Consider the following 25,520-nt stretch of genomic DNA (forward strand, 5'->3'; position numbering starts at 1 on the left):
AATATGGCTGTTCTCCACCATTTGCCCTCTTAATTACCTGGCCACCAGTCACCGGTCAACGATGCTCAGAGCCCAAGACATTTGATGGGAGTTCAATATATCTTCCAAGCTAGAGGGTAAAACGTGCCGGGGTCTGTTATTTCCAGTTCCTGCCACAGTACCACTGAGACTGTCCACGATAGAGCAAATGGAGATGGTCGGCGTCTTGTGCATGGTTCATGAACGCGCATTAGGTTAGAGAGACGGCAAGTTCCTCTTGAGGAGCCTTGCGGCAAGCTACATTTCTCTCCCTTTCGCTCTCATCCTCACTTGCTTCCTCCTCTGACTCACCCTCTCACACGCACTCTTTCTCTCCTTCTTTGTCTTGTCTCTCTACCTCTCTCTCTGTACCTCTTATCCATAACGCTCGGCAGGCAGGAACCTACCCACAGTTCCAAGCCAGCCGAGCCATCCACTTCTGCTCCCCAAGCTACACAGCGTCTTTTGCGTCTCTCGACTCCACCCTGTCCATGTGCTCGTGGAGTTCGCTGACTTTTTCGATCGAGTCGCCTCCCTTACCGTCGTGGTGCTCGACGACCAGTTGGTCGTTGGTCGGGTCGAGGTGCACGTCTCTCAGGTAGACGGCGACCTCGTCGGCGTCGCCGAAGATGGCTGCCACCTCCTCGAGAGGCATGCCCTTGGTCTCGGGCACGAGGAACCAGCACCAGACGACGGCGACGGCCATGAGGACGATGAATACCTTATTTTTTTTGTGAGTAAGTGTCAACAAAATCTCGTGACTCTCCGAGTCTCTGAGGAGGTCGGGAGAATGGAAACTTACAATGTAGAATCTATATCCAATGTTCTGGAACGCCGTGGGCCCGACCTGGAGGTAGACGAGGTCGGTCAGGGCAAAGACCACGTAGCATATGGTGGCACCTTTCGGCCGGATGTGGTTTGGGAAGATCTCGGAGAAGAAGACGGCCGAGTTGGCGTCGATCCCCGGGTCGTAGAAGACCGCGAACATGTAGGTCGCGGCGACGGCGACGGCCAGGCCGGCCTTGTTCTCTCCCGTGTCGGCGTACAGGGCGACCATGGCCGCCTCGATGACCAGACAGACCAGGCACCCGATGAACGCCCACAGCATGAGCGATTTGCGTCCAAAGTAGTCGAGTGCGATGGCTCCGCCGAGGTTTCCAAATATAGCCACTTTTTGACCCGGTTAGATGGGTACTTGTATAGATATACATCTCTCCGAGAAGCACGAGGGGGGAGATAGAGGCCGTTTAGAACTCACCTGAGATCCAGCCGCACTGGAAGATCAGTTGATCGCGCGGCCCGTAGCCCAATGCGCGGTAGATGATAGTGCCCTACCACCAAAAAAAAAAGGGTCAGTGGAAGAGCTTGATGAGAGAAACGTCCCACAGATGAGAGAGCTTTACATAGTTTGTGATCACCGTGGCCCCGGAGCTCTGGCCAAGGAACGCGAACGTGGCGCCCATGACCGCCCGCTTGCGGTAGGACGGCCTCCTGATCATCTCCCACCACGAACAGTTCATCTCGCGGTCGATGTCGACTTGCTTCTGCATCTGGAAGAACTCGGTGCGGGCGTATTCGGCGCGCGTGTCGCCCTTGATCTTGTGTAGGTCGGACACGATCTGCCACGCTTCCTCCGGCCGCCGCGCCATGAGCAGGTAGCGAGGAGATTCCGGGATGAACCACAGCATGAGGAGCATGAGGATGGGGAAGAACAGGGCGAGGCCTAGCGGACCGCGCCACTGTGCCGTGACGTTGGTCGAGTAGAAGAAACCGAGGCCGACGTAGGATGCGATCGAGTAGCCTAGCCCGATCATGACACCGTTCATGCCGACCATCAATCCGCGATACTCGGGTTGGGCCAGCTCAGAAGTATACACGGGCGCTGTGACGTGGTCTGATCAGTACAATGTGTGCCATTCGACGGGGAAATCTCTGGAAGTGCGAGAACAACGGAGAGACAGCCTTGTACGTACTAACGCAGAGAAACCCCCAACTCCCCAGACCGGTGAAGAAGCGGAACACCATGAACATCGCCGGATTCAGGCTCGCGGTGAGGATGGCTCCGCTGATGATGGAAATGACCGAACAGACGATCATGGCGGTCTTGCGACCCCATTTTTCCATCACGTAACCAGCCATGATCACTCCAAAGACAGAGCCAGCCTGAATGGTCGAAGAGGTCAGCCAGCCATACCCTGGTTGTCCGAGAGAACAGGGAGACTCTTTACCTGGAAGATACCGGTGAAGGCCCCGATCAACGTGTTACCATGGGGACTGATTGAGTCGGTCCCGTCCAAGAGGCCCATGTAGTCGAGGAAAGCGGGTTGACCGATCGTCGAGGCGAGGATCGACGAGGGATACGCAAAACATAACATGCCCGACGATATGGCCGAGCATACGCCAAAGTTCTTCCAGTTCATACGCATGATGGGCGATTAGTGGATGTAGTGACTCCAAAGATACCCGCAAGGAAATCGTGAAACAGAGCAGCTCAACAGGCCACCCAGGCTGGAGAGAGGACGTCGCTGAGTCTTAAAGTAGATTGTATCTAACTAGTGGCCTCGCTACCCCAGGTGATACTTAAGCCCCTTATCAACGGACGTGGGGTCCGCTGGGGGGGATCTGGAGCGTTTTTGTTCCTCGTCCGGGATCGATCTTGCAGGCGGGAACGGCGGAGCCATGATATTTGTAGAGCTGAAGGGGGGAAATGGTCGTTGATGCCGCCGTCGCTTTGAGAGAATGGCGGCGACAATCTCATTCCCGCTGGGGAAAAGTGGGTCCGACTCTATTCCCGCCCAATGCGGAATGTACTTTTTCGGCCTGGGTTGAGGTACTTGACAGGGGGCGGGATGCAGGGAATTGGAAAGATATTCTCGAGATATGATCTTAAAGGGCTGATTGGGTTGTAACTGCTCCCAGCCAAAGGGTTTGTTACTCACCCTTACTCTGAACGATAGACAGTCGGAGTGCAATCCTGACCAGATAACTCAAAGCAGGCAGTTACACTTAGTCCAGGCCACCGACTATATCTATCATTATATCAAAACCACAATGGGGTCAAATCCAAGATTGGAATACAGTGTCAAAATGTAGATGATGTAGTCATATATAGCTGCTGGGCAGCTTGATGTAATGGTCGATCTCATTCTATCTACTCATGGCCGTAGACTGTTTAAATGAACGGTGGTCGAACTCTCCAACGAGATATCATAACTTGTCCGATCTTGCCTCTCTCAACCCCTGGCTGCATTGCTGCCACACGCTTCGACTACCAGCCGCAAGGAATGAGGAGTCTGACCCTGCCAGAAGAAAGCTGAACCCCATCTCCTTCTTTCGTCTCACGGCTTGTTCTGTACCGGCGACGGTGCCAATTTCCACCCCATACTTCCGGCCGATGCTCAATATTTTCTCCAATGCCTGGATGAATGCAGGCTCCTCGCCGTCTCCGCCCGGGAGACCCAGAGACTGGCGAAGGTCGAAAGGTCCGACGAAGCATGCTGTTACCCCCTCCACGCTCAGGATCTCCTCTGCTCGCTCGACGCCCGCCACCGACTCAATCATCGGGATGATGGCCAGCTCCTTGGATCTTTGGGACATGTACTTGGCCACATCCGCACTGCTGTCCGTGTCGGCAAACGGGGCAAGGAAAGGACCAAAGCTGCGTTGCCCACGTGGCGGATATAGCGCCCGCTGGATGATCCCGGCACATTCCTCTCGGCTTTGCACCATCGGTATAATGACACCTGCTGCTCCACTGTCCAGTGCCCATTTGATCCATTCGACCCCGTGGGATGGCGCGCGGATAATGGCCACACAAGCTCCCGCAGACGCGGCGACGACAGCGTGAGTAATGTCGGTCGCCTCGCGAGCTGATGTCGGCGCATGTTCCATGTCGATGAAGGCCCAGTCAAACCCGGAACGAGCCACAATCTGCGCGCAGGAAACAGATCCTAACGACACGGCAGCACCGACGAGTGTCCCTTTGGCCTTGAGCGCGCCAGCAAAAGACTGTGTCAGAGGCGCCGCCGGACGCGGAGGGCCGAGAGAAGAACCATCTGAGCTGGTGCCGTACATGTCGAAGGGTGAGGGAGCGGCTCTGCACTGTAATCGTCGTTGGAGGGCAAAGATGACCGCTACTCTGTCTTGTCTGGGTATCCAGGAAGTTTCATTTAAACAGGCAAGACAAGACACAACATGGAATGGCCCTCGGTTATGGTTGAGAGGGGGATGCGCAGGATGCGCAGGATGAACTCGGCAACTTTGACGGGAATCTGATTTGGTGCCGCAATGCTCAACTTCACCACATACACCCTGCACTGCAACATCCTTCAAGATAACATCCAAGAGACAACTGTTGAACTGACAGCATTTCTTCCTCTCTACAATCCACTCTCTGTACGAAAATCCAGCGTCAACTTCAGGGAGTGATACCGATGCTGTCAGGCCCTGGTGCAATCCATTCCCGCCAACATTCCGCAGAGTCTGTCTTTGATTCCGTACGATTCCCGCAATCCATGCCGTCCTTGCCGAGGAGAGGCCAACATCCCTTTCCATCTCAGCCTAGCACAACGTTTGACTTTAGGCTCGAGCTGTCCTCGCTTACCCCATGGGGCTAAATGGCACAAAATAACCAGAACACCGATAACCAATTCCACGGCTTTGGCCACCCGAGCAAATCAATGCGCGACAAGATCCCCTCTTGAACTGACGAATTACCTCGAGCCCCTTCCACTTCTGTATCCCCAACCGGCCCTCTTCATCTGGGGTTGTGTTTGGCCGAGGTTTATCGTGCCCTCTGGAGGGCCTATCCAGTCATCTGGATTGGAAAAGAACATGGACTAAGATCGGGACATTCGAGGCTACGCCGAGTTTAGGGATAGACCAGAACCCCAGAAATTTGTCAATGGTACAGCCATCCACCAGGGTCCTCCAAGTGTGGTTGAGAAAAGTGCGATATATGGAGTAAAAGCCACAGGGTCTCTACTTCTGTGGTTGACTTCTATACATTCATTCACACCCTTTCGCACGTCAAGTTCTGGTTTCACCATTTCGAATCCCCTCCAGGCGAACCAACAATGGGTCCCACTCTCAGCGACAGAGACAGTCATGAGCAGCAGCCGTCGAAGCCTAAACGAAAATATTCACCTCAGGCTTGTGTTGAATGCCAGCGTCGCAAGCGGAAGTGCTCAGGTGGCAGATTTTGTGACAGCTGTCGATTCTCAGACCTAGAGTGTGTGTATTCACAGTCGCGATCGTCCAAACGACGGGCACTACTGCAACAGTCTCCCGTTCATGGCATTGAGTCGTCGTCCAACGAGTCTCATTCTGCTCCCACTCACTCTGCGGGCGAGAACTTGACCCTGCCTGCATGGCCGGCGGTGTCACAGCTCTTCCACGACGACTCGACACTCAACAGCTTGAGGCAGGACTTTGAGGCGCTGAGGAACGAGGTCGCTCGACTGAGATCGCAGCCTCAAAACACCTCGAATCTTGTGCCTCTCTCACCAACAGCACCAGCTACGGATACGGCAATATCATCAGCAGAATCGCTGCTGGCAGACAAAGCCCCAATTACTGTGGAGATCTCGACCACTGTCCCTCTTGTCTCGACTCCCTGCCCTCCTCACTCCGCAGCCAGCGACCGCCACAGGGACACAAGACGGGCGGACATTCTTCAAAAATCGATCTCGACCGACATTGGAGCGGGAACTTCTTTCTTCCGCCAGCTTGATCTTCTCGACAATTCTGTGAACGGCAGCGATGTCCCGCACGAGGAAGCCCCATCATCGTCCGCAAACGAGACAGAGGGCCAGGATGCCGACCCTGAGGTTCTATCAAGCGGTTTGTGGCGTGAGGCCGAACGGGTGGTTGAGGAAACTCGAGCCCAGGATTTTGACAACATCTGCCGCAGCGTCGACATTTTCTTCCGGCACCTCCGGCCGCATTGGCCCTTTATCAACGAGGCCAATTTTCGCACGCGACTTGCCGCCCTGTGGGCCAATGATAACGCCCACCTCAAGGGGACCATGATGGTGAATTTCGCGGCCCTGTTGAATTTCGTGGTCGCGGCCACCCAGCTCCTGTACGATTCAAGTGAGAGGACTACCGACGTACCGGGATGGACGTACTTCTTCCGAGGGGACAGATTGTTGACCTACGCAACGTGGCTGGAGAAGTCCAATACCACGACCCTACAGATACTCCTGGTCAAGATCCTGTACTGCTTCTTTGCCGGGCACTTTGACGCAGCCTATGCGTCCGTCGGCGTCGCAGGGCAGCTGTGTGTGCAGCTGGGTCTACACAACGAGCCTTCGTGGGGCCCACACTGCACGTTCTACGCTAGGGCCTACCGCCAGCGCTTGTTCTGGTCACTTGTCTGTCTCAGTCCCATCATTTCGCAGCATGCGGGATGCCCGGACCCTTTGCGTGACCTGGACATTCAAGTCGAATACCCTCTGTGCGTGGACGACAGGATGCTCTATCCGGACTGTCTCCCGCTGCAGGAACTGCCACGAGCATCTCCCGTGCCATATCTGCTTGAAGTCATCAAATGGGCGAGGCTCTCTTCCGAGGCTTGGGATACCGTGCTCGGTCCAGGCGCCAAAACTCCCTTCGACGCACAGGCTATCACGTCGATCGACAACAAGGTCAAGGCCCTATCGGCAGAGGCTCCGCAATTCCTACAGTGGACCTGGATTACCACCTCTCAAGACAAGGATCATATCCCTTCCTTCCGTTGGCACCAAGCCCTGATCATGTACCTGCGTGAACGCTCTCTGCGGATCCTCCTGCGACGGAACGACATGCTCAACGGGCGTTTCGACGCCCGCACGGCACAGACGTGCATCGAAATTGCGGTCGATGTGGTGAGTGCGCTAGAACTGTCGCTCAAATCGTCCTTCTCCAAGAGAACGGCGCCGTATACATCGGTGCTCCATCTCACAGGCGCCATTGTCCCAATGATATGCATCATCATCCGGCCCGACATTGACGAGGTACTTGCCCGACCAGCGATCGACGTGTTCAAGCGGTCGCTCAGCATCATCAGGGAATACGCACCGGCACAGTCATTTGCGCGGCTGACCCTCAAGCATCTCAACCGGCCCATCCGCGCCGCCTCGCAGACGATCAAATCCCGCTGGCCGCAACATGCAGACGCGTGCGTCTTGACGCCAGAGACCATCACCGAGATGGGATCGACGACGGCGATGACGACCGAAGAAAGGGCCGCGAATGGTCTGTCTCATCTGCATCACCCCCACCAGAACCACCAGTTATCGTCGTGGGGCATGCTGGGACAAATGATGATGTTGCCTAAACCCGCGACGGCGACTATTAGTATGGATCCCGGCCTGCCGCTGATGGCAGAGGAGTTTATGGTCGGGGACGAATATTTTACTGCCACCAATCAAGATCCATTTGGAGGCTGGCATGCAGGGCACATGGTGCTGTGATTCCGTGGTGGGCTGACTTGTGGAAGAGCGTATGTGACATAACACACTCGTTGTTTGTTGGACTCTGCTTGCTCGGATAATAAGCCTGAAGAGAGTGCGTACGAAGAAGGCCACGCGCTCCGTTACCCAGGCATATCACGACAGCGAGGGTCTCCTCTCACACCTTTACACATACAGTGTTTGTGAAGTCGATAACAGTCCCAACCCCTGGAGGAAAGATCTATGGATCAGGGGAAATAGTAACTTGGCTTATAAGTTTTTGCTTGATATAGCTAACAATTGCCCTACAATCACGAAAAGTCCTGATCAACAAAATGATGGTCCCATCTTTCGAAGAGTAAAGTTCTGATGAATTGCGAGATCTCCAGCATCATGGTCTCGCACATACTGTGCCTGGCCTCGACGCGCTGGAGTTACATCTCCCCGTCTCAAGCCACCTGCTGAACCTCGGAGGTGGAGAGCAAGACGCCCGTCTTCTCAGCCTGAGGTCTATCCTGATCCTGGCTCTTTTCGTGAGCCAAAGGATCCTTGGGCATCTTGACGTGCCACCACTTCCCCGGCTCGTTCTCGCCCCAGGCGAACTCGCCGTCGTCAAAGGTGTTTGTGCGGCGCATGTCCCGGCGGTACTTGTGGAGGTAGGCCGAGTCGTCGAGGGCCCTGTGCCACACGGCCGTGTTGTCCCACATGACCAGATCGCCCGGCTGCTCCCACAGGACCTTGTAGACGAAGCGCGGCTGGGTGCCGTGGGCGATCAGCTCGTCGGCGATCCTCTTCGACTCTTCCACCGAGTACCCGTCCAGCTTGTACGCGTAGCTCGTGAGGTAGAGGTTCTTGCGCCCGCTTCCTGGGTGCGGGTACACCGCCTTCCACCGCGATATCGAGTACTCGAAGGGGTCAACGCCCTTGTACAGGTCCGGAGCGGCCTCGCGTCGGTTGTACAGCAGTGAGCAGTCGCAGACGACGTCCTCGAGGCGGGCTTTCCACTCGGGCGACAGGGCCTCGTAGGCGGACCGCGAGTCGGCGAACTCGGTCTCCCCGCCACAGCCTCTCGGAGGGATCTCCACCGCCCGCAGGAGACTGTACTTGTCCCGCCGCGGGTGGTAGGTCATGTCCGTGTGCCACAGCTGGTTGCCCTTGTTCATCAGGGACGACACGCGGTCCGTCTCGCGGATGATGTTACCCTGGCCGTCGAGGTTGGACACGTCGAAGATGTGAGGCTGGTCCGGGAACCGGCGGTCGCGGAGGTTGGGCATGGAATCCAGCTCGCCGAAGCGGCGCATGAAGTTGACCTGCGTGTCGTTGTCGATGTTGGCGGCGCGAAACACCAATACGCCGTACTTGTCGATGCCGGCCTGGATCTCGTCGATGACGGCGTCCGGGATCGGCTTCGTCCAGTCGACCCCGTGGACCTGCGCCACGAAGGTCGCGTGCAGTGGCTCAAACCGTAGCGTGCCGCCGCCGCCAGCTGAGCCCATGATGATCTTTTCTGTGAGAGAGGGAGAGGTACACACACACACAGAGTCAGCGTACAACTTGCGAGAGAGAAGACCAGGCAAGGACGAATTCCGTGGAATCACCTTGTACAGTTTATGTCTTTTTTTCAGAGCCTTGGCCCTTATGTATTGCAAGGTCTGGGGATCTCGATTCGTGATTGCGTCCCCCTTCGGGTGGTATGAGTGAGTGAGTGAGTCCCTTGGCGGGGATGTTGGAGGAGGATCCAATTCCAGCTCCAGTTCCCGGCGGCATTTCTTGTTCCTCCCTTGTTCGCCCATCGCTCATGTGATGATGGCCGTCTTGTCCTTTTCCTTGTATACGTCGTATCCGTATCACTCAGTCAGTTGGACTGGTGGGTGTTGGCCGTCTCCTCCGCATTTTCCTTTGCTGCGTTGGATCTTCCGCATTCCTCTGTCAAAGTCTTGCGGCTACGTCTCAGCACGACGCGACTGTTATCTGCCGCACTTGGCTGGAAGGTGCCGTTCCTCATCTTTCCAGCGGTTTGTTTTCTTCGACCTGTACTGCTGGTCGTTCAGAGGAGATGAGCGGGATGTCTCTTCTCTCCCCATCCCGAATTCCGCCAACATCCCGCCGTGCCGCCTTAGCGTCGAGCCAAATCATGAACCAGGGAACATGTGGATCCGTCTCAGGATGGATTGAGATGGGCTGAGATGGGCTGAGATGGGCTAGAAGTGCATGTCAACCACGTCAACCCCCGCGTTTTGCTTTGAACGAGAGCAAGAGCCTTCTTGCCCTAGCACACCGAAGGTGCCTGGTGGGCTTACCGAACCTTCATCTATCAGCTAGGATAGTCTAGACCTGTCGTCCACCGCGTTCATCCCTGCAACACGAATACAATTAGACAAGATGACTGTCTTCGATCCAGATTCAGACAGCTTGCCTAAGCTCTCCGAGCTCGAGACGAAGCCGGGTGCTCCTCCCCAGTCGGCATGGTTCTGGGGAGAGAACGACGAGGTAGGGACATACAAAGATGTCATCTTTGGCGGTTCAGCAGATTCTCACCTCTGCGCCGATGTAGCTCGGGCGTCTCAACTTGCTCACTCCAAGACGGGTGGCGAGCGCGGCCAGATTGATCCAGACAGGAGAAAGGGTCGGGTTGAAGTAAGCGCTTCCCGAGAGACCCTACGGTATGGTCAGATTGGGTCCTTATACACAAATCTACAGTTTCCCAGCAGAACTCCCCAACCCTCCCTTCTTCGGGCGGGAGCCTTTCAAGCACAAACTCAAACAGAGCGTCGAATATGGCTTTGATGACCTCCACGACATGAACACTCAGAGTGGCTCGCAGTGGGATGGATTTCGCCATGTACGTTTGAGACCTCGTATACCAGGGGTTCTTGGATCTTTGTGACTATGGGTGCTTACACTTATGACCAGGTTGGTATGGCGCACGAAGGGTCTTATGTGTGGTATAATGGAGTACGTACAGTTTACGGTGGTTATCTTTGTTCGAGTGGGAAAGACTGAATCGCGATCAGATCACGGCCAACGACATTCACAAAACCAGCAAAATGGGATTGCAAGCATGGGCGAAACAGTGTATAGGTGGGTGGGAGACGTCTGACAGCTCTCTTCTCTCCCGCTCGCTCCCCGTTCCAAGTCCGCCACTGTGCTTGTTGTGAAGATGTGTCTAACGTCCGGTTGAAATCTAGCTGGACGGGGAGTGCTCCTTGACTTTTACTCTTTCGCCGGCAAATCCTACGATCCCTTCACCACCAAAGACATCACCACACAGGAACTCCTGGACTGCGCGCGAGCTCAGAACCTGACGTTCAAGTATGGCGACATCCTGATCATTCGGAGCGGGTGGTCCGAAGCATATCGCAAGCTCGACGAGGCCGGACGACAGGCCATCGGCTCCAAGGGCTGGGACGACCTGCGCTTCGCCGGCCTCGACCGCAGTCCCGAGACCCTCGCGTTTCTGCACGACAACTACTTCGCCGCGGTCGCGGGGGACGCGCCGTCGTTCGAGTCGTGGCCCATGAACGGCAAGACGGACCTGCACTACTTCCTGCTCCCACGCTGGGGCGTGCCCATCGGGGAGCTGTGGGACTTGGACGGTCTGGCAGAGCTTTGTAAGAAACACAACCGATACGAGTTTTTCTTCACCAGCAGCCCGTGTAATGTGCAAGGTATGTTGGACACGCTTTCTGCCCGCAGATACTTCTGAGTAGTGGCTGACTGTTGTTCTGGTGTGAAGGGGGAGTCGGCTCTGCTCCCAATGCCATTGCGATATTCTGATCTGAGAGCTATCCACGCCGTCTAGCCCTCGTCGAACGATCTGTATAGTGGTCAAATGGAGAATTTAGCCTTGTAGTTACCCTCATCAACTCTGTCGGGGCTCCTTCTACTCATCCATTCCGTGGTGGATCCGTCATCCATCTAGCTCGCACACGTAAGTAGATAGATACTCTCGGGAGACTAGGAGAGCACACCTGGCTTTCTCAACATGATTATCCTCTTTTTGTCCCCCATAATGTTTGACAGAGACCGGAATCAGCCACCTACGAGAAAGGGGCTAGCGTGAATCGTATTCAAAAGTCCTCCGTAACAATGCCCATGCCCAGTGACGGTTCCGCAGATGGGCGAGGCCGTCTCTTCCGCATGAAAGCCGAGCAGGGGCGTTTCAACGGAGGAGGAACAAGGTGATGGGGATTGAAGGGGTCGAGGGGCTGGAGGGACGGACTATTACACGACAGACCACGCCAGACTCATAGATAGATCTTGCTCAAACTCCGGTCTCGTTGGTATGTGGTACGTGTGGTACGTGTGGTACGTGTGATATCATTTTGCTACCCAGCTAGGTATACTTGCGGCGGATCGTCCTCGAGCGAGAGGTGTCCACCTGCCTGTCTTTCTTCTCAAGACTACCTGAGGAGGACTTGTGTCCCGGATATATCTTGAGGCTTGCGTTGGGGGAGTACACACACCAAGTTACCACCAGGCCACCAGCCAGCAACCATGCTCCCACTAAAAGGAAAGTTGGCCATCGTGACGGGCGGGTCTAGAGGTGAGCTAGTTTTCGTTTGTTACGTTGCAATCTTGTGAGCGAGAGATATTCCTCCGGCTCGAAATCGAGGAACAAACAGTTTTCGTAGACTCTCCCTCTTATTCACGAACTCCAGGCATCGGCGCCGCCATCGTCAGGAGCCTGGCAAAACGCGGCGCAAACATCTGCTTCAACTACACGTCCGAGTCGTCGGTTTCCAAGAGCGAGAAACTGATACAGCAGATGCGGACGGAGCACAACATCGATATCATCAGCGTCAAGGCCGATCTGGCCGAGAAGGATGGGCCGGCAAAGGTCGTCGAGGCCGCGGAGCGGTATTTTGCAAATAAATCGACTTCCAACAGAGGTGGTGGTGGTGATGGTGACGGTGGTTCACTCCGCGTGGACATTGTCGTCAACAACGCCGGCGTCTGTCCCGCCCTGTTACTTCCAGACTGCACGGTCGACGAGTTCGAGTACACGTACAAGGTCAACGTGCTGGCACCCCTCCTCCTCATGCAGGCCGCGCTGCCGTACCTCCCGCACGACCGGTCCGGGCGGGTCATCAACATCTCGTCCATCTCGGCCAACGTGGGCACGCCGGGCCAGACCATCTACGGGGGCAGCAAGGCGGCGCTCGACGCCATGACGCGGACCTGGTCGCGCGAACTGGCCGAGCGCGCGACCGTCGTGTCCATCCACGCGGGCGCCGTGCTTACGGACATGGTCCCCGCGCCGTTCGTGGCGGACGTCGTCGCCCACCATAATCGCATCACGCCCCTCTCACGCGCTCGCGAGGGTGTCGACACCCCGGCGATGATGGCCGCGGCGAAGGGGATCGGTGGGCGCGTCGCGTACGACCACGACATTGCCGAGGCTGTGGCGCATTTCACGTTGCCCGAGGTGGGATGGGTCACCGGCCACGTTATCGGTGTTGATGGGGGGTATGATTTTATTCGGTAGTCTTGGTTGCGTGGATTCAGGGAGAGCCGAAGAGCACATAGGAGGTTTGGGGAGAACAAGTACAATGCGAGATAAGATTGGTGGTGGTTGGCGATATAGAATCCTGATTTTATTCAACTGGTCAACTGGTCTAAGACCGGGCTTCGTTGGAGGAATCTCATATCTGTGAGTGATGTCGAGCCATTCTTGTGCCTGTCAGAGGAGAAGTTTGTCAGTCAAATAAATCAATCACCTTGCGGCTTGTTGTAATATCCAGCCCATATGGGCATGTTTCAGCAAGACCAAGAATTGTACAGTACAATCCAGCACAAAGACATGAGGGACTATACCTTGTATCTGGATTCTGAGTATCCATGCGCGCCATATCTCGGCGCGATCGGGTCATCGGTGATCTGCACAACTTCTGTCTTTGGAGTGAGTGACTGCGGCACTTGGTCTCAATGTTGATGCGGAACCAGGAGAACTTGGCGTGAGATTCCGCCAGGAACAGCGTCACGGGTTGCCGCCCCTCAGGTTTAGTCTTTCCCCGCTGCAGATCCGCGGCAGTATCTCGTCAATCAATCAGTCGTTTACGCACCTAATTATACCTTACCTCCTTATGATGAAGTGGAATGGCTATAAGTCAGGAGTTAGGAACAGGAACCAGTGTATAGTCGAGGGATCTCAAGGACCTTGACCTCTCGCATCCCTTCAGCCAGCCAGCCGACCAGCCAGTACCCTAACTCCTACAGTCTATCCCTAAAAGACAATGTCGAAGCACGAATTCACCGCCCTCGTCACCGGCGGCGCATCCGGCATCGGCGAAGCCACCGCACGCAAACTCGCCAGTCGCGGCATCTCAGTCCTCATCGGCGACATGAACCGCGCGCGAGGCGAGAAAGTCGCCGCCGAGATTCGAGAACTGTACGGCGTGCGCGCGGCTTTTTACTCCCTGGACGTGACCGACGAGGCCAACGTCAAGGCCTTTGTCGAGCACGCCACGCAGTGGACGGGCCGGCTGGACTTTGCGGCCAATTGTGCTGGGATTTGCGAGAATGTGTGGGACGGCGAGGAGAGCATCACGGCGGAGCTTTTTGATCAGTTTCGTTACCCTCCCTCTCCCCCCTTTTTTCTCGGTGTTGGACTAACCACTTGATAGAACTCACGCCGTCAACACCAAAGGCGTCTGGCTCTGTCAGAAATACGAGGCGGCGCAAATGCTCCGGCAAGAGCCCCGTCCCGTCGTCTTCTCCCCGCCACCACCACCCTCCCATGTGATACCCGGCCAGCGCGGATCCATCGCCAACGTCGCCTCCGTGTCGGGACTCCACGCCAACGGCCTCGCCGCCTACACGCCCAGCAAGTACGCCGTCGTGGCCGTGACCAAGAACGGCGCCAAGTTCTACGGCCCCAGCGGCGTCCGCTGCAACGCCGTCTGCCCGGGGTACGTGATGACGCCCATGACCGAGCACAGCATGGGCGAGGCGGCGAAGCCCGGCACCAAGGAGAACGAGGCCGCGTCGACGAGCCTCCAGGTCGCCATGGGCAGGATGGGCTTCCCGCAGGAGCAGGCGAATCTGCTGTCGTTCTTGTTGAGTGATGAGAGTAGCTATATGAATGGGTCGATAGTGGTCAATGATGGGGGGTTTCATGATATTCGGTAGGAATAACGCCATGGTTGGAAAGGATCCTCAGAAGATAGATGGCCATGTCGGGTCGCATCGCATACCGAACTCTGAGGACACTTCTGCCAGTATAATGATATATGTCTATTGCCATTTATTCATTTTCTGCAACGCCATTCCCTCCTCCTGATCTACCTACTAGGCTGAAAAATCACGCCCCCGGCTCCGAGAGATACCAAGTCAAATCGCCCCCGTCCTCCTCCCTCTGCGTCTTCCCACTACCAAAATACGCGAACCGATTCCCTCCCACGTACCTGATCTCCCAGTCCTCCCAGCGCGGCTGCTCCGTCGCCTCGAGGAAATGCACCGCGCTGCCGGGCCACGGACCCCACACTTTGCCGTCGACCTTCCCGAGCTTGTACCACGACCGGCACCCGCTGGACCAGGCGAGGTCGCGCATCACGGCGTCCTTGTGCTCGAGGAATTCTTGCACCGCTTCGGGTTTCGGGGACAGCGATTTGATGCCTTGGCGTTGGAGCTTCAGGACCGCGTCGTACGCGTAGTTGATGGTGCGTTCGAGGCAGGGGATCAGGGTTCCTTGGGCGAGGGGGAAGTTGGGTCCGCTTGAAACTATTGTGTTTCGCGGTCAGGGAAAACGATCCTTGAAGACCGAAAGGACTTGCACGAAGAGGGAGAGTGCGTGGGCCATGGAACACACACACAGACACACACAGAGGGGATGAGAGGGGGGAGGGAGGGAGTAGGGTGAGAGAGATATTCAGAACGCACGAAAGTAATTCGGAAACCCGCTCGCCGCGATCGACAGGTACGATCTCGGCTCCGTCGCCCACTCGTCACGCAAATCCGTCCCTTTGTCGCCAATGACGGGAAACGCTGGTCGGAAGGACGTATCAAACCCCGTGGCGCATATGATGGCGTCGACCTCGTGCGTAGTGCCGTCCAACATCTCCAGACCTGTTGGTGTAATCTTGAGAATCGTCCCACTTTCCACCGTGACGTTGTCGGATGCGAGAGATTCGAGGTAGTCGTGGCCGGGGGTGACTCTACAATCCCGTCAGATCAGGTCAGGTCAGGTCAAGTTAAGTGAGTAGGGAAAGAAAGAAACATCTGCCTTGGCCGGTCCCGCCGTGTCGCCAGAGGAACATACCTTCGACAACCGACCGCAAAATCCGGTATGAGCTTGTCGGCCAAGTACTCCTTGTTGCCCAGCCTCTGTCTCATGTTCTTTTGAAACCTCTGAAAACTGTCCTTCTGGACCTGCGAGTCCTTGACCAAGACGTCGTAGATCTGGTTCATGCTGCCCTCCACGCGCTTACGGTATTTCAGGAGTGCTCTTCGGTCCGTTGCCCACGCTTTCTTTTGTTCTTCGGAGAACTTGGTGTCGCGGCCGTCGGGGGCGAATTCGAGCCCAAACTCGGGGGTGATCCAGGTCGGGGAGCGGTTGAACGAGAGGAGATGGCTGGCGACTGTGAGACAGCGTTAGCGGAATCAGAGTCTTGAGCAAGAAGACTCGCTCGCGCTCACCTTTTCGCACGATGGGGACTATCTGAATTGCTGAGGAACCGTTACCGATCACGGCGACTCGCTTTCCAGAGAAATCAAACGAATCGTCCCATCGCGCAGAATGTGCGAGGAATCCGCGAAAGGTATCGAGGTCCTCGATCTCGGGCCATTTCCAATTACTACATCAGATCTGTCAGAATCCCTCTCGCTCTGGGCTATTGTTCTAGGGAAGATGGGAACGCACTTGAGGAATCCTGTCGCACTGATGACCACCTCAGCCTGATCCGTAAACGTTCGCGAGGTCTCCAGATCCTCGACCTCGACGTGCCACACGCCTTGGTCCTCGTGCCACTGCGCCCTAACGACGCGGTGTCGGGTGTGGAGATGATCGTAGACGCCGTACGCTTTGGCGCGGCCCTTGTAGTACTCGAAGATTTCTTCAGAGGTGACATATGCCATGGACCAGTTGGGGTTGCCTTCCCACGAAAAGTTGTATGCATGGGCTGGTACGTCACAGGCACATCTGAGATCAAGTCAGAGAAATCATCTGGGCCAGGGTGTGACCTGTTCGTTCTTGAACCACACGACACAACACAACAACTCCTGCGCGACAGTTTGGTGAACATACCCAGGATATCTATTCTCTAACCACGTTCCCCCCACGTCAGCATTCTTCTCGTAGATGGTCAGCTTGACTCCAGACTTTTCGAGCCGCTCCTTGAACAACTTGACAGCCGCGATGCCTGCGATGCCAGCGCCGATGACGATGATGCGTATCGGACGCGGATAGTTCAGCACATGGTGCGGGTAATCGTATTCTTTGGCGTTGGAGGTGCTATTGTGTCCGTTCACCCCGTTGACCGCCAGCGTGGGGAGGGGATCAGCCACGCTGTCGAGTGTGCTTGTTTGAGGAGTCGCCATCATTGAGTTTCCCGTTCTGGCTCAAAAGGTTCAAGGTCAAGTTTACCCCTGCGCTTGCTTGTATCAATTTTGCTCTGTACGGTAGTATTTCTGGAGTTGAATCTAAAGATGGAGGCAGGATTCGTGTCCCCTTTTGTTCCCTGGTCTCTTCGCCGATCATTGGCGACTCGACTCGAATCGACTTCACATCCCATCCAGACAGAACTTTGAGCCGCGACACGCCCACCGCCAAAAAGTGTGGAAGTGTGGAAGTGCCAGAAGACCAATACATCTGGCGCCGCCGTTCGATCGGAACTGTCTCTGTACCACATCATACCACCCCCGGGGGGATTCAACATCGACTGGAGCTAAGGGAAGAAGTGGATATTTGCGAATATATTCGGTGCGGAACAGCGAGAATCCGTCCTGGTCTGGTGAGGCCGGCGGGAACAAAGAAGCGAAGCGGAAATAGAAATGGTCCGGGAATTGCCGTCGCGAGGTCGATGGAGATGGACAGTCCGTGTCTTTGAACCGCCGGGCTGGTTGTTCATCAGGATGGAGAAGCAGGTGAGTTGAAGGCATCATCTTGGAGGTTCCTAAAAGAGATTACAACGTGGACAAGGGTGCACAACAGATCCTCTTTACCTGAGTGATTGCCCTCGACGTCTGGACCAGCGGAATCAACGGAGTCACTGGGAACACTCATGGGAACTTTATCGACATACAGCATTTGCGAATGTATTACAGACAAGTTAACCACTAGACTGATCTACCCTCTACGGCAGACCCTGCTGCCAGAATGTGGACGGGTCATTCTCCCCATACGCCTGCGACCCCGTGTCGAAGACCGACACCCTCCTCATGTCGCGGCGGTACTTGCCCTCGTAAGCGCCGTGCGTAGCCCTGTGAATGGTCGCGGTGTTGTCCCAGATGACCACGTCGTTGTTATTCTCCCAGTGTACGGTCAGTTTGTACTTGTCTTGCTGGCAGTGGTTGAAGATCTCACGAATCAATTCCTGCCCTTCTTCCAGCGGCTGGCCGTCGACGTGGTGCGTGTATGACATGCAGTAGAGGTTCATCCGGCCCGAGGGTTCGTGTAGCTGCGCCAGTTTGTGCTTCGCCTGCGGTTTCGTCATGGGGTCGATGTCCTTGAACAGAGGAGAATCTGGATTCGCGGTCTTGCGGTTGTGGAATAGTGAGTTACCTCCAACAAGACCGTGGATCTTGGCCTTTGTCGCCTCCGGGAGGTCGTCGTACGCCGCGCGACTGTCGAGAAACTCCGTCTCTCCTCCTGTTCCCTTCGGGGGGAGCTCGACGCCGCGAAGGATCGAGATGCCGATCCGACGCGGGTTGTACGCCCCATCGCAGTGGAACAGGGCGTTGCCGTTTGCCCCGGCGGTCCTTTCTGGGTCGGCCGTCGTGAAGACTTGATCCTTGTCGTCGAGGTTGCCGACGTCGAAGATTTCATCGATATTCAGCCGAAATTTACGTCCGGCCAGGCGGTGCGGCTTGGAGCTGTCGAGTTCGCCAAAGCACCGCCCCAGCGCCAGCGCCCTTTGGTCGTCCAGCGCCGTCTTGCGGATCACCACCACGCCGTACTTGTAGACGGCGTCCCGTAGTTCGTCGAATGCATCGTCAGACAGTGGCTTGGACAAGTCGAGGCCGCTCACCTCGCACCCGAAGGTCGGGTGCAGGGGCTTAATGTCGATGGCCGTGGCGATGGGCATCTCAGTGATCTTTCGTTATTTTAGCGAACGGGTTAGATGGGCTTCACTGTCGCACAATCTGACGGCTACGGTTTCTTGTACTTCAATCGCGGATTGGAGGTACATCTGAGTGAGATGTCCATATTATACTCGACAAAGTCTGTGCATAAAATGACCCCGGATTTGCATGCCATGGCGGCGGAATTGCCAGTTCGAATGAGCGGGAATGGACAACGAGGCTCCCTCCATTAAGGGGTTTTGCGGAATTGTATATTGTGGGACCAGCTTGATTGATTTGATTGGCGCACAAGCTGCATACTCGGCTAACATTCCAAATATGGTTCGGGAAACGTGCATTAGTTCTAGTGACGACATATTTGCCTGCACATCCTGCCGTGCCTGCTAATGTATGTATGTGATATTTACTCGGATCTTCCCAATGCTTCGTCAGAGGTGGCTCTCGAGGCAGCAAACCCGCTCGCCAGGATGCTATAGTCGAGCGTCGTCAAGAGAAACTTCATCCCCGCATCCGAGCGCGTGCGCACCAGTTCCGGCGTCGTCGCCATCGACCCGACGAGTTTTCCGTGCTTTCGACCAGCCTCGCAGATCCTGTCGATGGCGGCAAAGAATTCAGGCTCGGGGCCATCAACCCCTCCCGGCAGACCAAGAGATAACCGCAGATCGTACGGTCCGATGAAAACCCCCGTGACTTCGTCCAGACTTAGGATCCCGTCGACATTTTGTACCCCTTCGGCAGACTCGATGATGGGTAAGACCGCGATACCTCGATCTCGTGCCCTCTGGTAATACGCCGCCCATCCACCTGTAGGATCGCCGGATCCGAATGGAGCATGGAAAGGCCCGAAGCTTCGATTGCCCCCGGGCGGGTAGATGGCGCGGTCGATGATCTGTCTCGCCTCAGAGGCGTTGTTGACCATGGGTACGATGATGCCGGCCGCGCCACTGTCTAGCGCCCATTTGATCCATTCCACCCCGTGGCCCGGCACCCTGACAACGGGCAAGGACGAGCCGTGGGAGGAGCTCGACACCCCCTGTACCATCTCAGTCATGATTGCGGGGGACAGAGGTGAATGCTCCATGTCGATCATGACCCAATCGAAGGATTGCGCCGCCAGACTCGCCACGAGGGATGACGAGACCGTGAGAACAGTCCCGAGAAGCGGCCGACCAAGTGCTTTGGCGAGGGACACAAAGGTGTGTTTCTTGGGGGTTGGTTCATTGTGGGACGCTGCAGAGGGCGGATTTGTCGAGGCCATGGGGGAGAGATATTGGACTCAGGAATTCGCAAAGAGGTGTCTAACGCATAAAAGCTCTATGTGCAAATCGGCCGGCGGTGGGAACAAGAGATCACCAGACAAAGGATGACGAGATACACGCGGGATGAGAATACGGGATATATTTGAAAGGTCTAAAGTGTTGTGTATGCCTTGATGTTATCTTACTCTTCACGGGCGGCAGTTCGAACGATGTGGGTAGTTCGCGTACGGAAGGACCCCTTGCCCGTAGGTCGGTTCTCTCACTGCTAATGATGGGAAATGAGAAGGTTACCAGTAAACATGTCTACGGAGCAGGCCTTGAGAGAGTCCCGTCACGTTTGTTAGGTACCTAGGTAGGGTAGTTCAGCAGCACCTCATAAGCTCCCGTCTGTCCCTGACCCTCGTCCTTCCGGCTCAAAAGTCGACAATCCATCGTGGGTGCGGAAAGCAGCGGGACATGAGGGATATGCACGGCATTAGCCATTACAGATGGAGCTGGATGGAGACATCGAGTTCCGGGATTCCCAGATTCCCTTTTTCGGTTTTTTATTTTTGATTGGGAACAGTGACCGATGGAGATTTTGCGAGGACGAGGAAGAGAACCATTGGGGAGCGGTCCGTGGTTCGTGGTTCATGTTTCATGTATGCATCCATGTATGTTTGTCGGGAGGGCCTACTTGGTGGCTTGGTACATGGTACCACGCCCCCAGCACTATCAAGACACTTGTCGCAATCCGAAAGTTCTGCCACAAACTATTGTCGAGAGCCGAGATCTGGCTTGACGGGAGGGTTCGACGGGGTGCAGACATTGTCAAAGCTCTGTGTCTTGGTGCCACCACCGTCCTGATGGACCGTCCGTTCTTGTATGCACTCGCAGCACATGGTACCGAGGGTGTTTTGCGAGCAATTCAGAGTAGGTCATGACTCATTCATCAACAGGAGACCTTTGTAATGACACCATTCACGATTACAGTCTTGAGCGACGAGATAGAGATAACCATGAGGCTTATTGGCATCACTAGTCTTTCCCGTGTCCATCCCGACTATAGCTGCCTGCTTCATCGTCAGCTTTCTCTGGGGTCCGTGACGGCAGACTTTGATCAATATGGCAAGACCAGGGGATCTCATGTAGCTGGGAGCCGAAGGAGTCGATCCCTCTCTGTAAGCGGCTTGCAGGATATGCGCCTCATGAACCGACCACCGACACGCACCTTTCCCAGCTGAACAGGATGAGGAAATCCTCTTTTGTTCTCCGCAGGAACCGTACCCCGGACTTTGTCTAGGGCTCTTGTTCTCCACGCACTCCTGCTTTCCCCCCGCCTTTTCCATGTCTCGACTAGCACCAGCCACGTCCTCGGTCGATGACATGGCTAAGACTTGTCGGCTAGCCGGCCCGGAGGATAAGGCGCGGACATAGGCGGAGTGATAACGCCCCCTCTATCTCCCAGACGCAGCTTGCTGAAAACGAATGCTTAGATCGAGATTGGCTGCAGCGGGCAGCGGGCGGATGCCGGGTCGCTGGCCGGCAGACACCTTTGCTGGTGAGATTAAACAGCGTAGCTGAGGACTTATCAAATAAAGGGGATGGGGAGAGGTAAGGAACATACCTAGGCATATGGTATATATATATGCACATGTACCAAGGACTGCCACTCCGTCACATGTTCCTTGGGGTACCAGGTACTTGCTTCACCGCTTTCTGTTGTTGGATGATCACAAAGTGGCTGTTGTTCCCTCTCCATCCCTCTCCCTCTCTTGATCTGTAGACGCATCGTAATATATCTTTCTGGGCTTTCTCTCCCACAAGGACAAACCCCTCCGTTCCAATCATGGGGCAGCTCAGCACCGAAGTCGCTCTCCGACTCACTGTCGGCCTCCTGCCCGTCCTGGTCGTCTATTGGCTCCTCTACCCGTGGTACTTTTCGCCTCTGCGTAATATCCCAGGTCCTTGGTACGCCGTCTATACCAAATGGTGGCTCGTCTACAAGACCTGGCGAGGCGTCCGTGCAAAGACCATTCATGACCTTCACCTCAAATACGGGCCCTGGGTTCGCGTCGCCCCAGACGAGATATCGACCTCGGACAGCAAGGCCATAGTACCCATCTATGGCGTCAACTCCGAGTTCACCAAGACAGCCTTCTACACGTACCAACTGCGAGCCATCCCAGAGCTCTTCACCATGTCAGACCGGAAGGCCCATGCCAAACGACGCCGCGAGCTGGCTCATCTGTTTTCCATGTCCACCATCACTGAATACGAGGACATTATCGCAGGTAATGTCCTCGAGTGTATGAACCTCATTGCGGCCGAGGGAAAGGCCGGCCAGGCCAGCAACCTCTATGACTGGTGGCACTACCTGTCCATGGATATCATCTGCGAGCTCTCATTCGGAATCGGGTTTGACATGCTCCACAAGGGGGCTGTTAACCCTTATATCCAGGACATGTACGGTTCGCTGACTATCGAGCCCGTCCGCTGGCACTTTGGATGGTTGAATCGATACGCGAGCTGGGCACCATTCAAATTCGTCCGAGACGCCGAGGCCTGTAGCGTGCGCGGGTTTGAGAGAGGGACCAAAATTGTGCAAGAATACAAGAGGAAAGAGGACAAGGGTCAGCGCAAGGATCTGTTGCAGAAGATGATCAACGCCCGAGACGAGAACGACCAGCCGCTCCCGGAAGACGATTTGAACATCCAGTCGACGAGTTTCATCCTCGCAGGCTCTCACACGACCTCATCGTCACTGACCTGGATCGTCTGGCGCATCCTGTCAAACCAGGAGATTCACCGGAAGCTGAACGACGAACTTGACGAGGCTCTGGGGACTGGAGACCGCCGCGCAGTTCCACCACACTCCAAGCTTGACGGACTCACCTATCTCAACTGCATCATCAAAGAGGGTCTCCGGATCGACACATCGGTTCCAGGCTCGACGCCTCGATACGTCCCTCCTGAAGGCGCAGTGCTCGGCGGCTACCACCTCCCTGGCGGGACCATCGTCTCGATCCAAGCATACACTACCCACCGGCAACCCGACGTCTTCCCAGACCCAGACAGATTCTGGCCAGAGCGTTGGTTGGACGAGACACCAGAAATGCGACATCTGTATGTGCCGTTTGGGGCTGATGGTCCGCGTAAGTGCATTGGCATCCATTTGGCCTACATGGAACTGCGAGTGATCCTGGCGGCTTTGTTCCACAGATTCGATCTTCGTTTCGCAGGACCTGTATCGGACGAGAGTATGGATATGCATGAGCTGTGGCTTGCGGCGCCCGTGGGACAGGATCTCAGCATCATCGCCACAGAGAAGGAGTAGGTAGTCGCCAGGGGAGACTTTCTAGGCAGCGGAAGTAGCGTTGATTATTTTCCTTTCCTTGTCAGTGGCCATTGATTTCAAAGGGATCAACTCAACAAGATCACACAGGGCACACATAGATCCATGTGTTGGGCGTCAGCTGTTTGGTAAACGCCAATCTCTTTACTGGGTACAAAGCATCTCTCGCTCGACTGGGCGTTGGTGGGGCAGGGAAAGCTCGTAGTCAAGGGCAAGCATTGATCTAAAGGGTTCAGGATCATGTTCGAGAAGCGCAAGACCCGAGGAAATGGTTAGGAAGGGGAGCCTTTAACTGGGACACGCCTGAAGATGATGTCGTCACCGCCAATGACTCCGTTATAGGTGCCAAGATGGGGCTGCCCTCCACTAGAATCCGTCTGCTGCGGATGCGCCCAGCCGCCTGCACTTTTGCCCGGCAGGCGCGCCACTAGCGACTTTCTCGGCCTCAAACATCCATGGCATTTCAACTGTCTTTGTACCACCAGTAAAGTCACCAATCCCTGTCGTGGCCATTGCCGCTACCCGACAAGCCCTATACCCCGGGGTCCTAATTTCTGGTGTCTGATTGCCTCTTTTGGAGCGGAGTCTTTTCGCCCGCATCCTATTTGGAATAGTGCTTGCTGAGTACCAACCATGAACTCTCTCCAGAACCTCAATTTGACTACAGCCCACGGAATGACGCGCCCACGCGGTTCAAGCCTCCAACATGGATGTCTCCTTAACTCAGAATGTCGTCCGTTCAAGCCCTTTCTGGCATCGACGGGAGGGTGCAGCTCATTGTGGGCCGTGTCACCAGCGCCCGCAAGTATTCCAGCTCCGAACTTATGGTCACCTGGGACAGCACGATCGGTAGTGATGACAAGAGCAGGAAATGAGGATGATCATTGAGGGGGATCGCATTGAAACAAGTTAAATTGAAGGTAACCCCGAGGGACTGCCTCCTTCCTTCACCGACTACGGAAAAGACCTCCCACGACGACTTCACCATGACCAGCTTCATGTCCCTGAGCTTGCTCGTTCTGGCCTCTTTGTCCGCTTTCTGCACATCCCAGCCAAACCCATCTAATGGCAGCTACGACATGTTTTGGGGAACTTCAAGCTACTATGCTCATGGTCAGTGAAGTCAAGAGAAGACACATGCCATGACTAATTGATTCAGGGCTTGACGAAGCTACTCGGAACGCTTGGCTTGATGGACTCCAGCGGGACGGAGCACGCATCATCAGGATATGGATCAACGGCATCTCACCAGGAACTTATAAAGGCACGAACATCACGGTAACCATTCCCAACCTCGAAGAGACCGTGGGCATCTTCAACGACACCGTTCTTGATGCGATTGATGATCTCTTCATGGAAGGCCACCGTCGTGGTATCAAATTCATCGTCTCTGTACATGATGGCAACGCATTCGGGCAGAATTCTTGTGACGCCTATTGTACCGAATTTGGAGGGTTTGGTCCTGCCTCTGGGACGCCGATTACTCTCGGAAACTCGTTCTATACAGATCCCACAGCAGTGGCCGCCTTTGACAACCGAATTGCCCACATCATGAATTATCAGTCCCCCAATTTTGGAAAACCCTGGGCACAGCTCACGGAGGCAATCGCTGCGTTCGATATTGAAAACGAGCCGATGATCCAGGCTATCACGCAGCTTGACACCGTTGGTCCAGCATGGTTTTGCGATCGAGCGAGGCAATTCAAAAAGTACATCGGCTCCGCTGCCATTGCTGTATCAACCGGAGGTGCTGGTGGTAGTGGAAATATATACCAGAACTGGAACTGGAGACCGTGGCTGTTTACCTGTCCTGAAATCGACTGGATCGCTCTCCACGGATACGACGGCGACTGGACTCAGTGGGTGCCAAATGCCACCGCCCTCGCTGCCCAATACAACAAAAAACTATTTGTAGAAGAATGGGGAGTGGTTGCCTCTGCGCGAGCAAACAATCTTGCTTGGAATTTCGAGGAATTTGTGGAACTCGGTCTCAGCTGGGTATACTGGGAGCTGGTTCCCGGCCCGATCAAAAGCTGCTTTTGTGGTTCTGATCGCGGCAATGCCGTGTGAGGTCAGCCCAACAACATCATATATCAGACAGTTTGACTGACGACAAACAGGTGCAGCTTGATGGCCCAGACTATGCCGGCTTTCAAGCTATTGCAAAGCGCACATTAACAGCAAAGTCTGCATATGACTTCTCGGCTTATCTGGCTTTGTAACATGCGATGAGGA

General features: G+C 55.3%; 11 protein-coding genes across 11 annotated transcripts; 5 read left to right on the forward strand and 6 right to left on the reverse strand.

The window, feature by feature from the left end:
• Positions 1-469: 469 nt before the first annotated feature.
• On the reverse strand, positions 470-2,444 carry AYO20_00398 (hypothetical protein; the record flags this gene model as incomplete). Its single annotated transcript, XM_022638709.1, has 6 exons — positions 470-739; positions 821-1,188; positions 1,277-1,349; positions 1,422-1,900; positions 1,992-2,181; positions 2,247-2,444. 6 exons carry the CDS (start codon positions 2,442-2,444, stop codon positions 470-472), a joined length of 1,578 nt encoding a protein of 525 aa, XP_022505674.1.
• Positions 2,445-3,225: 781 nt separating this feature from the next.
• On the reverse strand, positions 3,226-4,092 carry AYO20_00399 (hypothetical protein; the record flags this gene model as incomplete). Its single annotated transcript, XM_022638710.1, has 1 exon — positions 3,226-4,092. The coding sequence occupies one exon, from the start codon at positions 4,090-4,092 to the stop codon at positions 3,226-3,228; it is 867 nt and encodes a 288-aa protein (XP_022505675.1).
• Positions 4,093-5,093: 1,001 nt separating this feature from the next.
• Positions 5,094-7,472, forward strand: AYO20_00400 (hypothetical protein; the record flags this gene model as incomplete). Its single annotated transcript, XM_022638711.1, has 1 exon — positions 5,094-7,472. The coding sequence occupies one exon, from the start codon at positions 5,094-5,096 to the stop codon at positions 7,470-7,472; it is 2,379 nt and encodes a 792-aa protein (XP_022505676.1).
• A 428-nt stretch (positions 7,473-7,900) lies between these two features.
• Positions 7,901-8,947, reverse strand: AYO20_00401 (hypothetical protein; the record flags this gene model as incomplete). The annotated part of the gene is made up of 1 exon (XM_022638712.1): positions 7,901-8,947. The coding sequence occupies one exon, from the start codon at positions 8,945-8,947 to the stop codon at positions 7,901-7,903; it is 1,047 nt and encodes a 348-aa protein (XP_022505677.1).
• An 886-nt stretch (positions 8,948-9,833) lies between these two features.
• Positions 9,834-12,939, forward strand: AYO20_00402 (hypothetical protein; the record flags this gene model as incomplete). Its single annotated transcript, XM_022638713.1, has 6 exons — positions 9,834-10,114; positions 10,152-10,293; positions 10,365-10,406; positions 10,466-10,532; positions 10,640-11,119; positions 12,113-12,939. 6 exons carry the CDS (start codon positions 9,834-9,836, stop codon positions 12,937-12,939), a joined length of 1,839 nt encoding a protein of 612 aa, XP_022505678.1.
• Positions 12,940-13,687: 748 nt separating this feature from the next.
• AYO20_00403 (hypothetical protein) lies at positions 13,688-14,582 on the forward strand (the record flags this gene model as incomplete). The annotated part of the gene is made up of 2 exons (XM_022638714.1): positions 13,688-14,019; positions 14,078-14,582. 2 exons carry the CDS (start codon positions 13,688-13,690, stop codon positions 14,580-14,582), a joined length of 837 nt encoding a protein of 278 aa, XP_022505679.1.
• Positions 14,583-14,754: 172 nt separating this feature from the next.
• AYO20_00404 (hypothetical protein) lies at positions 14,755-16,988 on the reverse strand (the record flags this gene model as incomplete). The annotated part of the gene is made up of 6 exons (XM_022638715.1): positions 14,755-15,173; positions 15,333-15,607; positions 15,712-16,030; positions 16,089-16,246; positions 16,312-16,590; positions 16,696-16,988. 6 exons carry the CDS (start codon positions 16,986-16,988, stop codon positions 14,755-14,757), a joined length of 1,743 nt encoding a protein of 580 aa, XP_022505680.1.
• A 755-nt stretch (positions 16,989-17,743) lies between these two features.
• On the reverse strand, positions 17,744-18,694 carry AYO20_00405 (hypothetical protein; the record flags this gene model as incomplete). Its single annotated transcript, XM_022638716.1, has 1 exon — positions 17,744-18,694. One exon carries the CDS (start codon positions 18,692-18,694, stop codon positions 17,744-17,746), a length of 951 nt encoding a protein of 316 aa, XP_022505681.1.
• A 401-nt stretch (positions 18,695-19,095) lies between these two features.
• Positions 19,096-19,950, reverse strand: AYO20_00406 (hypothetical protein; the record flags this gene model as incomplete). Its single annotated transcript, XM_022638717.1, has 1 exon — positions 19,096-19,950. One exon carries the CDS (start codon positions 19,948-19,950, stop codon positions 19,096-19,098), a length of 855 nt encoding a protein of 284 aa, XP_022505682.1.
• A 1,829-nt stretch (positions 19,951-21,779) lies between these two features.
• On the forward strand, positions 21,780-23,267 carry AYO20_00407 (hypothetical protein; the record flags this gene model as incomplete). The annotated part of the gene is made up of 1 exon (XM_022638718.1): positions 21,780-23,267. One exon carries the CDS (start codon positions 21,780-21,782, stop codon positions 23,265-23,267), a length of 1,488 nt encoding a protein of 495 aa, XP_022505683.1.
• A 1,004-nt stretch (positions 23,268-24,271) lies between these two features.
• AYO20_00408 (hypothetical protein) lies at positions 24,272-25,507 on the forward strand (the record flags this gene model as incomplete). The annotated part of the gene is made up of 3 exons (XM_022638719.1): positions 24,272-24,398; positions 24,445-25,349; positions 25,406-25,507. 3 exons carry the CDS (start codon positions 24,272-24,274, stop codon positions 25,505-25,507), a joined length of 1,134 nt encoding a protein of 377 aa, XP_022505684.1.
• Positions 25,508-25,520: the final 13 nt, after the last annotated feature.

Source organism: Fonsecaea nubica, assembly GCF_001646965.1.
Source record: "Fonsecaea nubica strain CBS 269.64 chromosome Unknown Scaff1, whole genome shotgun sequence".
Classification (NCBI taxonomy): Eukaryota; Fungi; Ascomycota; class Eurotiomycetes; order Chaetothyriales; family Herpotrichiellaceae; genus Fonsecaea; species Fonsecaea nubica.